The 12,565-nt window shown below is 40.9% G+C and overlaps 1 protein-coding gene across 1 annotated transcript in view; it reads right to left on the reverse strand.

Moving 5' to 3' along the window:
• The window catches only part of LOC109462001 (chromosome transmission fidelity protein 18 homolog), an 88,750-nt gene that overhangs the window by 7,074 nt on the left and 69,111 nt on the right, over nucleotides 1–12,565 (reverse strand). The window contains 4 exon segments of the mRNA XM_019758488.1: nucleotides 1,979–2,077; nucleotides 4,756–4,849; nucleotides 8,098–8,147; nucleotides 8,149–8,235. Of these exon segments, the coding sequence (XP_019614047.1) occupies nucleotides 1,979–2,077; nucleotides 4,756–4,849; nucleotides 8,098–8,147; nucleotides 8,149–8,235 (330 nt within the window).

Here is a 12,565-nt window from a genome sequence, read left to right on the forward strand (position 1 = left end):
CTGTTAATTTCTTTTTTTTAAGCAAGTACAAAATAAAGTGCAACTAAAGCAAAAGAACAACAAATTATTGAACTAAGACATGTACATATAAAAGGGGTTTACCTTTGCAAAAGTATGTATTCATATGTTTCAGAATAAAGACATCACTGTTGGTACTCAAAGCATGTGTCCCTTTTTTTTTGGGGGGGGGGGTCAACTAACCGGCTGTTTCTCTATAGTGGTCACCTGGCCATAGTGGTCAAATTTGGCCAGTCCCTTGAGTGACCACTATAGGCAGGTTTGACTGTATAACTTATAACAGCTATATATATACAAGTACAGAAAATATACTAACTTTCACATTATCAATATTCATAGTCCATATTCCAGTATGGTTGTACGGTGAGGTCGATTTTTTTACAGTGAAGTGCATTGAAGAATACTACAGTTATGTTTTTTAAGTGCAAACTTGTAGAATTAAGGGTTCTACACTGTCTGTTAAGCACACCTACATGCTGCTGCCACCAACATGGCTGCTGGGTATTCAAATTCTGATTACTATGACTATCAATGAAAGGCCAACTGTTGACACTGCACTAGAAAAACTTTGATCTCATAATGGACATGTTGTTGAAGCTGGTATACGTGTCATTGTGGTTGGTTCAGACAATGGGCCATGTAGACGTGCAGTACATTCAAGATGAACAAGCTGAACTTTGTGGTAACTCAGCTAGAGGGAGCTGTGACTTTGTCAGGCTCACACTGGAAACATACCAGCCTGCAGCTTAAAATCTTAACATATGAGAGCATGTTAGGTTCCCAAGATGACAACTTTTTTCAATTTTTCTCTGTGAATGCCTAAGGCTCGAAGTCAGAGAGTGTGAGGTACACTTCATCAGTAAATGGTACCGTAAAAGACTTTTCAATCAGGCAACAAATCATAGCAACAGGATTACTCCCTTGACCCAGAGGTTATGTAACCTTACCCATTAACATGGCCTAATTTCTTGTCCTTTAACATCATGCTTGTAGCGTAAAAACAATTTACAATTGACGTCACAACCTTCCCACACAGGGTTGACCATTTAACCGGGAGGTTATGTAATCATGCCTTGGTTAGGTGCCCACAGTGTCGCTGTTGGCATGTTGAGTAGCCTGTGTGTTGTGTGTATCGCTGCCAATACGAATTTGATGTGGCATCCCCAGAGGCACACCCAGCTTGAGCTATATGAGACGTGATTGTTCGAAAATATAGTTCCTGAACTCCAAGCTTTTAGTTCAAGAACCAAATCTTACCTTAGACCTTAGGTCTTCCTGTGCCTACGGGACCAGCAAAAAACCAGCAGGAGGACTACTGGTACACCAGCCTCTAAATCGGGAATTGTGAAAGTTTTGTACCTTTCTGTTCCGATTTTTTTTCAATAAATTTTGATTGATTGATGACTGTAATGAGAACACTTGTTGCTTGTGATCAACACATCGCTGTACTACTCCTTTTTCCCCCCAACTAATACTTCCTGTTACTGTGATTTTTACCTCTGTGTACATGGGCCTTGTTTTCTATGTGTGTATTTGTGTTTTCTTAGTTTCTTAGTATTTGAAAACAATGTAGAGTGAAAGAGGGGCGAATGTCAAATTGTAAGTCAAATGCAAAATGGTCTCCTGGAGGCTGCAAGGAAGTGGAAGGTACTGTGGAAGAACTTAGTAAGGGTAGGATTGCATGTATGTGTGCAATAATGGAATATGCACTGTGTGAAAATTGGACATTGTTATATCATAATTATAGAAACTTTCTTTGTCACTAGAAGTATACAAAAACCTTGGTGGAAAATGTTTCACAGACGTGTGACTGTGAGATCTTTCATTTCCTGTTGTCGGTTGCTTTGCCGTAAGCAGGATCACACGCAGCTTCCCATTTCTTTAATGCATGCAATAATGGGGGAGGGTGTATCAACGCATTTCACGGCACCTCTCTGACGGATTAATCACGGGATCCCACCTGGAGGGTGTTGACACATGACCGGATGTCCTTCTCGGTCTTCTCACACAGGGCCAGGAGGGTCGTCATGTCAGTCCGAACACTCTGCCTGCGGGCAATCTGATACAGGCAACAAAAGGCACTTGTTACACCCAACAGGCATCGCAAATGTCAGATCATCTGGTGGATGATGTAGTCAAACCTACTGTGACTAATCTAAAACGACGGGATGTTTTGGTGATATAATCTGCACATCCATGCAGGGCTTAAAATTCTTTTTTTCGCCAGGTATCATTAAAAATCATCTGCACCAGACAAGCTTTACCTACTGGTACATCACTCATTTTCTTCACCTTTCCGTCAGTCAACAAACAATGTTTGAAAATATTCCTAGTAGTATAATTTTGGACCTTGTTATCTGCAGCTACATTCAAAAATGCTACTACAAAGAATACAATGCATTCTGAGCCCACCATACTTGCCATAGTGTTGCAGGATTGTTTTGTTAAGAGCTGGATGCAAATTAGGTGCATGTAAACATCAGAAACACCTGCATGGCGCAGTGTACAACAACAATTTTAAGTGCACTATCTGCATATGCTGGTGGCATTCTGAGCCCTGATCACTGCACCCTAATGTTCCTACAACCAAGATAACGTGTTCGTACTTTGTGCCCACAAGCGATCTAATAAAGCCAACAGAATCACTTGTCATCTTACTGTACCCTTGAATGTGCGGTGGCGTGGAACCAGATAGGAAGTCAAACCATCTTAAGGTGAAGATTTCGCTGTTTCCCCGCAAGCAATCAAATAAAGAAGACAAACTAGCTGCTTAAACTTCTAGAGCCTTAAATGTCAGATCATTTTGGCTGCAGATAGGAAGGTTTACTCTTTAAAGGTCAACATTAAGCTGCTCAAAAGGGTAAGAAGATGTTGAAGCAGGTGGTTTTCTCACTGTATTCTGGTTCTCAACAATTGATTATGTAACCTTTGATGGCAAGAGATCTTGGATATGTTCCCAGCAACAAGCAGCCAGATGGTGATTTAAAAAAAATGGACAAAAGGCAACTTTAAAAGATTTGTAAGGTGCTATTGAAGGCCAGTGGAGCGAACTCAATATTATCTGCTTTATCAGTTCATCTTTTACAGTCCAGGTTTTCCACAATAAAGAAGACAGGAAGGAGTCTTATCTAATAAGAGAGCTAAATAATTTAATAATGTAACTGGCAGCAACGAGGTCACAGCCCTTACTTGTCGTGACTTTTTACTGCTCAGAACCACTACTTATTTCCAGTTTATTAATGGCCTAATGACTTAGTGCACCCCAATAGGTACACCACTTTAAAATGTATCATTACACATGGAGTTATGTTTGCCTGCTTTGCCAGTTCCCACTCTCCATCAACCAAGTTGCAAGTAACCATTTGTGGATAATGTGGGTAATGAGCTGCCCAGAAAATGCACTTTCTGCATTTTATCTGATTTCACAGTTGCAGTATTTTACAGCTTGCAGTCTTGAAATGTAGTACATGCTTGAGTAACAGATATATCCTTAAGTTATCAAGTCTGCTGATTGTTGGAATCAACGAACGATGTTACAGACAGAACGGGGTTCAGTGAAGTGCGTACAGAGAGGACGTCACTTTCAATTTATGGCTCATACCTCAAATAGTTTTAATATTTTACAGCATGCAGTTTTGAAATGTAATGCATGCTTGAGTAACTGATATATCCTTAAGTTATCAAGTCAGACTGTTGGAATCATAGAATGGCTTTGCAGAAAGACTGCTGGGGTTCGGTGACGTACATACCTGCCAGAGAGGACGTCACTTTTCAATTTATAGCACATACCTCCAAACAGTGGTAGTATTTTACTATTTTACTATCTTGCAGTTTTGTTATGTAATGCATGCTTGAGTAACTGATATATCCTTAAGTTATCAAGTCTGCTGATTGTTGGAATCAACAAACAGCTTCACAGACAGAGTGGGGTTTGGTGACGTACATACAGAGAGGACGTCACTTTCAATTTATGGCACATACCTCCAACAGTTGCAGTATTTTACAGCTTGCAGTTTTGTTATGTAATGCATGCTTGAGTAACACAATTATATCCTTAAGTTATCACGTCTGATTGTTGGATTCAACAAATGTAGGCTTTGTAGAGAGACTGCTGGGGTTCATTGACGTACATACAGAGAAGACGTCACTTTTAATTTGTGGCACATACCTCAAACAGTTGTAGTATTATACAGCTGCAGTTTGTTATGTAATGCATGCTTGAATAACACAATTATATATCCTTAAGGTTATCAAGTCTGATTGTTGGATTCAACGAATGGCTCTGTAGAGAGACTTCTGAGGTTCATTGATGTACATACAGAGAAGACGTCACTTTCAATTTATGGCACATACCTCCAACAGCTGCAGTATTTTACAGCTTGCAGTTTTGTTATGTAATGCATGCTTGAGTAACACAATTATATCCTTAAGTTATCACGTCTGATTGTTGGATTCAACAAATGTAGGCTTTGTAGAAAGACTGCTGGGGTTCATTGACGTACATACAGAGAAGACGTCACTTTTAATTTGTGGCACATACCTCAAACAGTTGCAGTATTATACAGCTTGCAGTTTTGTTATGTAATGCATGCTTGAGTAACTGATATATCCTATAAAGTTATCAAGTCTGATTGTTATAATCAACGAATGGCTTCCCTGAGAGACTTCGCAGAGAGACTGCTGGGGTTTGGTGACGTACATACAGAGAAGATTGTCATTTCAATTTGCGGCACATACCTCCAACAGTCTGCCGGCCAGGCGCGTGGAGTCGGTGGGCGGGAAGTGCAGCACCAGAGATAATGGACGCAGGCGCCGCAGAGACAAGACATATCTGTGGGAACACATCAGGCAAACTCACTTATCACAACCCGGCAAAACTCCACCGGTATCTGTAATTATACCAACAGCACAGTATCAGGCAAAACGGAAGATAAAAAATAAAGCGCAGGCAGCTGGGTGTCATTAGGGTTAATAAGGTTCAGTTAAACTTTTAATAACTTTGATAATCATTGTGATAATATCAGCACCATGGTGCCAAATAACATATTGAATTACACATGACTTATTCAGGTCAGACAAGAATTAATCATCATTGAAAGCTGTAGTTATGGAAAATCCTAACTGAAACTTAGGCTAGGAGGACATGGTACACTTAGCAAACTGCTACAAACTCCCAAACTATGATAGCCTGGGTGCCATCCGATTTGTAACGGCAACGACAATTATTTGAATCTGGCACCAAGGCTAAAACTATGAACCAGGATCTTTACAATAAAGGTTATTACTGACAACAAATCTAACTACCCTTGGAGCCAGACTAGTATCGTATCGTTACCCAGTTCCCTTCAGTGGCCAAAAGCACTATGGCCTGACTATCTAAATTAGCGCAACAGGGGAGTTGAGCCTGAGGGGAGTTGGCTGGCCCTTTCACTAAAAAAAATTAAACTTGGGCTCATTAGTAAAAGGGCAGGCCAACTCCCCTTGGGCTCAACTCCCCATTGCAGTAATTTAAATAGTCGGGCATAGTGCTTTTGGCCACTGAGGGGAACAAGCTAGCGGACCAATACTAGTCTGGCTCCCAGGGTAATTCTAATAGACCAAACACAATGTCCTTTGCCAGTAATACTGACTGATGCATTTGGGTTAATCTTAAAATGACCAGAAGTCCTTCCATCATTCATTAAGTTGCAATGGGTACACTCAGGTGGATTCCTAATCTACTAAACACAATCGTCCTTTGCCAGCAACACCAGTATTTGGGTTATTCTTAAAATGACCAATTTGTCTTTCCATCTTTCATTAAGTTGTAATGGGTACACTCAGGTGGATTCCTAATCCTATCTTCTCTCTCAGACTGTTTCTCTCATTCACATGCACAACCTTCTTCTCCCTCTTCTTCTGTAGGCTGCTAGATGCAGGTGACTGTGAGTTTTTTTCCAGTCCTTTCTGTTTCCAGCAAGTCTGCACACTCACCCCTCAATCACTAACCTCCCAGCCCAGGAGTCTAGTTGTACCAACCCAGTTGTCACATCAATGCATTTTCCCTGCTGCTAGTTTCAGGGATGCCTGATGATAACATCATGCCTGAAGCTACCCTGAAGTGGTCGTCATGATCCACGTATATCATCCCAGAGATGAAGACAAACAATCCTCTCATGAGAGGAATCAAATCACTACAAAGAGCTTTCAGAGACTTTGTAATGCAGTTTTCGACCTTTTGGCTATTTTTGCTCTAGGGTCTAAGACCTCAGAACTACAGTTCACAGAAAACAATCCATAATGTATCTAGGGCAGAGATTGGTACCACTGACAAGTTTTGGAAAAACATTCAATTCAAATGAGTTTTTAAGCTAATCAATCTGTTTCTTCTACCTCAAAGACTTTTAAAAACTTTCCTATTTGACATTTATACTACAAAGAAATTCTGTGTTTGATTTTGCTGCTTCATTTTATCTTTATTCTAAATTTCTATTTATCGAAATCTATCACATCTGTGGAAGGATTGACATATAACAGGTGGCTACCACCTTTGCAAGATGTCAACCCAGAGACCTGAGCATTCACACCAGGAAGGACTACGTATACTAGTACTCTTTTCAGTCAGTATGCTGGGATCTTTGACATGCTCAAGGTGTGGCTACCCTTAACACAGGACCTCCAGCCTCACGTCCCATATGAGGGGGCATCCCTATCCCATGATTTTTATCTGAGTCAAGTGAGGAAATACAGGACTGGTGCAAAGTGCCTTTCCCAAGGGCACAACAATAGGGCCTGCCAGTGATTACATTCGTAGGACCCATGGAACCTTCTGATTCTAGGTCTATGACACTAACCTCAAGCTTTATTATTATGTAACAAGGGACCATTCCCTCAAGGACCCAATCAAAGATACCAAGGAGCCACTCGCATCTGTAGGTGATTCTCTAATTGCCGGTGAATCTTTAAAACATTTCACCTCTCGTGCCTATCGTAAATTTCAGAAAGGCGTGGAAGTCACGAATGTCAAAGAGATCACGCCAATGACCTCATTATCCACAGTTTGGTGGTCAAATATAGAGGCCTACTTCAGCTCTGTGTAACAAGGGACCTCATCAAAGTTACAACCGCCGACACCTGCAGGTGATTCTCTAATTACTGCGACGCTGGTGCTGTGTTGTTTGATGCTATCAATGCGTAGATTTACAAAGACCCAGCAGGGTTCTGGTAAACAGGAAGGCAAGACAAAAGTTTTAAATACGGATTCTGCGCTCGCATTCATCTATTGACGTCATTCCAGACTCGCGTGCGTGATAATATTGTTTTTAATGCTGGTATTACACAGCAGGAGAATAGCACGCCTGACAAGTCTGTGAGCTCTAATAGACAATTTATGTCAGCAATACGCTTGCCTGACGTAAACGATACTCCTTACGACAGGAAGTTAATCCATCCATTGTTCATTGTAATTGTTGAAAAGAGCTTGGTACTATAAACCCAGTGTACATAGCGTCTGTCTTCTCTGTTACGACCAAAGATTTACTCTTCATGCTCAACGGTTCTAAATCACTTTCACAATGACTTTCACTCTTTCACTACACTTACAGGCCGAATAAAAGCTCACTGTGTTGGTAGAATCCATAGTTGTAGACTTAAAACTTTGTCTAACACAAGAAAGGAACTCACCATAAATTTTTTGGTCAATCTTGTCAACTGGAGTCAGCGAGTGGATCATACATCTGACAAAGGTTGACAAGATCAACAGAAAATTTATGGTACCGTTCTTTTCTTGTGTTGGAACAAAGTTCAAATCTACAACTATACTTACAGGTTATCTTGAATGTTCAGCTGTGTTGGTAGAAGTTATTATAAAACAAGTTTGAACTGCAGGATCCAACACAACAAATCAGGGCATTACAACCATCCCTCGACAGAGACGGGGGCACCACAGACTTTCTGCAACCTATGATCCACTGCTCACGGAGTCACGTGTGTTATCTGCATGATGTCACCAAAGCAGTGGATTGTTCATTCCTTGACAAAGACTGGAGTTGTACAGTCAATAATATGAGTGAGTTCAAACTTGTTTCATATTATACTTACAGGTCATTACATATGCAGATGATGGGCCTGAGGAGCACCCCACCCTCCCGTCCTCCTCCTCCTCCTCTTCCCCTGGGGACCAGCCTCGCCGGATTGGTCCTTTCTTTTAATGATGTCCAGCAGAACATTGATGGCAGCCTGGAACAGAGTTGAACATAAGACATAGCAATATTAGATTCCAAAAATAATTTTATCAGGTTGGTAGAACATAGGATATTGGGACTTTCTTATACACAACCAGGTATTCTTCCCACCTTGCTTACATTTTGATAAGAAAGTCAACGCCAGTGATGAACCGGGATGAGGGGGGATACAAACTTAGTCACATTTGGGGTTGTGTTCTTGCCGCAAAAGCGCCACCTACATCGACTACATATACGTAGCTGCGAGAGGCAGTACTCCACTCAGAAGCTCTGAGGAAGGTGTCTGATAGACATCGAAACGTAAGCAAAGTAGGAAGAATCCCTGGTTGTGAAGAAAAAAAGTCCCAAAATCCATATAAAGCAATATTAGAGTTAGAACGTTATCTCCTGTTTGAAAGAAACAAGGTGTAGGGAAAATGGTGAGTGCTGTTCAAAGGTTTCAAGAAATGCATGTGGGGGGAACTATTAAAGCTGCTTGAGCCAAAAGTTAAGGATAGATGACAGAAATTGATTTTGGTGTGGTTTAATGGGAGGAACTAAGATGCTCTTGTTAAAGACCACAGTTTGGCTAATGTTTCCATTTCATAAAGGTTAACTGCCAACCTAAGGACATTCTGAAGAAATAGTGTTTGTGCATCACGCTGGGGGTAACTAGAACTGCAAAGTTGTTATCCTTCTTCTCACTATTTGATAACAGTTTGAACTGTAAAGCAGCCAACTTCAGAGACTAGCAGGCTTGCCATGTCCCATATTTCAAAACAAGCACACTGGGAAACCCCTACTCTTCTTCATTAAGTGTGTTGGGTTCTCTTATGTGCAAAGGTTTGAGGCTGGAGGCTTAAGCCTGAAGTTCCCCCATACATGGGGCCACCAGATTTAGTCCCTATATTCTATAGGAATAGTGCAATCCCTCACACCATGCCCGAGTTTGACCCTGTAACTAATACAAATTGATTCCGAGAGGCTAACGCTGTGGGTAGAATGTTAACAGCAAGAAGACATGTTCCTGTCCCGACACTTTCATGACAAATGAAGTAAATCATGAATGTCAGGTCTGGTAACACAGCTAAGGAATCAGGAATACGTGTTAGTAGAGGTTGTTGATAGGGCAGTCACTGGAGCTTTAGCATTTCAAACTTATCCTTCTTCTCTCCACTGCCTAACCTCGTAACCGAGATAAAGTTGGTGCCAAAAGGACACCTCAGCTGGGAGGAGGTAATGCAGTTGTCAGGGAACAATTTGGCATAATGAAGTTTTAGGGCAGTCACTGGAGCTTTAGCATTCAAACTTATCTATCTTCTCTTCACTGCCTAACCCTGGAACTGATAGAACGTTGGTGTACCCCAGCTGGAGGGAGCTAATGCAATCTACAGCTCACCCAACTATACCAGAACCTATTTGGCAGATGAAGTAAACTGGAGACTGCTAACAGCTGTGAATATAGAGCAAGTTCTCAGTAATTGTTTTTCTCAATATACCATACATATTGGTAGAAATTCATATCCTAAGTATGGGAGCGAACACATTGAAACAGCAGTCGCATACATTTTGTACATACGTTAAATCTTTGTCTCCAACAGCAGAATCACATATTTCTTACCTTGACCCCTACTAGTATCTCGAGACTTGATCATGTAAGAAGCAGATCATCAGCTGCATTCAATATCATCAGTTGTTGCAAGGGATTTGCTTCTTCAGCCATGTTTAGAATTAAAGGCTCAGTGATAAACCCTCATTAGTACAATCTCATAATCCTTAAGTTGTGGATATATGACCTCAAAAACTGTATGGGTTGTACTTGTATTTTGTCTATTTTTATATTTAACCCTTTTAATTCATAATAGCCACTTGACGGAACCCTTCCATGGTGGGACTAGGAAAAGGTAAGGAACCTTTTTAGAAAGATTGAATAAGCAAATGTTCTTACCATTCCACACTGAAATATCTCCATTTCATTTCTACAAGTTACTAGGTCATGAACTGAAACGTATAACATCATTGACAGTCAGACTGAGTTTCAAAGTCTACATAGTAGATAATTACAGAGGCTGCCAAGAAGCAGAAAGTCATAAATGGGGATACATAATTTTGCCTGAGCTCAGACAATCATAACTTGCAAAGCATCTATCACATTACGGAAGTCTAATGGTAGTCCTCTTTAAATGAGAAAAGTTTCGGTGACTTTTTGGTATTAGTAGCTATCATGTTGGACGGTTATCTATCAAGTGGATATAAGCACCAGGATTATCTCCTAGAGCACTGGGAAATTATCATTTCCTGTGCACATCTGGCAATGTGACATTATTAAAAATATCACACCAAACACAATGAATCGGTGTCGCCTTCTAATCCCCCACCTACTTGCCAACTCCTACGTTCATCTCAATTGTAATGCTTTCGTTGCTTTAAATCCTTGCGACACCGACACGAGACAAGACAAGACAGTAATTTGCAGGATAATAGGATCCACCGCACTGCTGCGGTAATCTGACTTTCATCTGATGGGATGCCGGACGGTGACTCATCATTATTGCAAAGTTTCCTGTTTCGCCTTCTGGCACCAAAATCGTAAAGAAAAGACAACATGTTCTGTGAAGGGTCAATCTCATTGTAAAAATACTGGTACGTAGTTCCTCACAGGAACAAACTACACAAAGGAATTAATGAGAAGACAGCAGTCTTGGGACTTTCCAGGTACAACAATCCAGTTATTTTGCCCTTTCCAAACACACCAAACTGGATTTTGGCTTGGCTTCCGATGCTTTGTCATTATGCTTCAGATAGATGCACGCATGCTGACTAGCAAATCTGCGGGGCAGACGCACAAGACTCCCTCAATGAACAAGGCTCTGATATTAGAGCCAGGATGTCACATTGTGTAGGCAGTTCAGTCCTGTAATCTCACCTATCGTGATAACTGCCAACAAGCATTCTCAAACTCATTCACACAGCCTAAATAAAACAGGTGGTGGGAGGAGATAGGGGCCTGTTTTTGCGCACAGAAAGTGCAAGCTAATCAGTTTTTCAATTCTACGCGATGACAGCTAAGAACATTGCTTCATGAATCCAAATGGATGAGAGAAATTGAACTGATAAAGGCAAGCTGAGTCTTGTCGTAAAGACGCACATCTGTAAGGCATTCGTGCAGAGACTTAAGGTCAAATAACGTCCATGCAACTTCCGTTTTTTACCCCACAACACATGACTCCATACATGAGTCAGGCGTTCTAAAAATAAGACATACAAGATTGCCCCATCTGTTGGACGTAGAAACATTCTATTGTTGAAGCCTTGCCAAAATCGATTTGTGCAGGGTCATCTGTCAAGATCCTCCAGGGATAGGAAACAGTTCAACGAGCATAGATCATCTAAGTTGTAATCTCAATGTGACAACACTTAACCTTATGCATCCGCAGCTCAAATTTGTACCTAATGTAATTTGTGTGGACTGTGCATTATGTGGGACCTATGCCAATACAGTAGACGTGCTAAGTTTCAACGGAGTTCCTTTAGCCTGAGCTAAAAACCTTTTTTTGCGGTCTGTCGAATCATGAGCCAGAGAAAAAATGCAGTACTGGTCATCGATCACTCAGTATTACTAGATTATCGTCATCTACTTTGTTCATCACTAAGAACTGAAGAATTCTCACAATGCTAATGTCACGAATAAAACTGTCTCTTTATCTAAGTCTATATTTTTCATCATGTTGCAAAGCAGTCTCAATGGGTACATAAAGAGGAGGAAATATATAGAAAAAACTTTTCAGTCAATCAAACAACTTAGGGGAGAAACATTTCATTTACCTGTTTAATTGATGAAGAGTGTTGAAATGACACTGGAAACGTCTGGCTAATAAGTTCTTATATCCAGTGGAAAAGTTTGAAACACTTTTATATTATATAAACTTAGGGGAGAAGTTTTCCTGGCACTGACAGATGTCACAAGTTTTCTGCAGCCATGCAGGGCTTTTAATTAGTTCCTCATCAGAACTTGGTGAAGTGCCATTTGTAGAGCCTTCACCCTGACAGGGAGAAAACACACTTTTCTGTGCTTCATTAGGCTCCATCAGGGTTTAATTCCCATTCTCCTTCAAAGCCAAGAATACTGATGATGCTGTACTAACTCAGCTTCTCTCACCAGACAGTTGGAACCGGCTCGGATACGGGACACGGAGCCAATTTACCCTGGGTCTGTCAGCTCAGCCGTTTTCTAACTTAGGCCACACCAATTGCATTTCTTAGTTCTTAGATTTTATTTAACTGGAAAAACATATTAATGAAAAAAAGCCAGGTTTATGCGTTTTCCTACCCGCCCCCTACTTTTA

Source organism: Branchiostoma belcheri, unplaced genomic scaffold, assembly GCF_001625305.1.
Source record: "Branchiostoma belcheri isolate BF01 breed outbred unplaced genomic scaffold, Haploidv18h27 scaffold112, whole genome shotgun sequence".
Classification (NCBI taxonomy): Eukaryota; Metazoa; Chordata; class Leptocardii; order Amphioxiformes; family Branchiostomatidae; genus Branchiostoma; species Branchiostoma belcheri.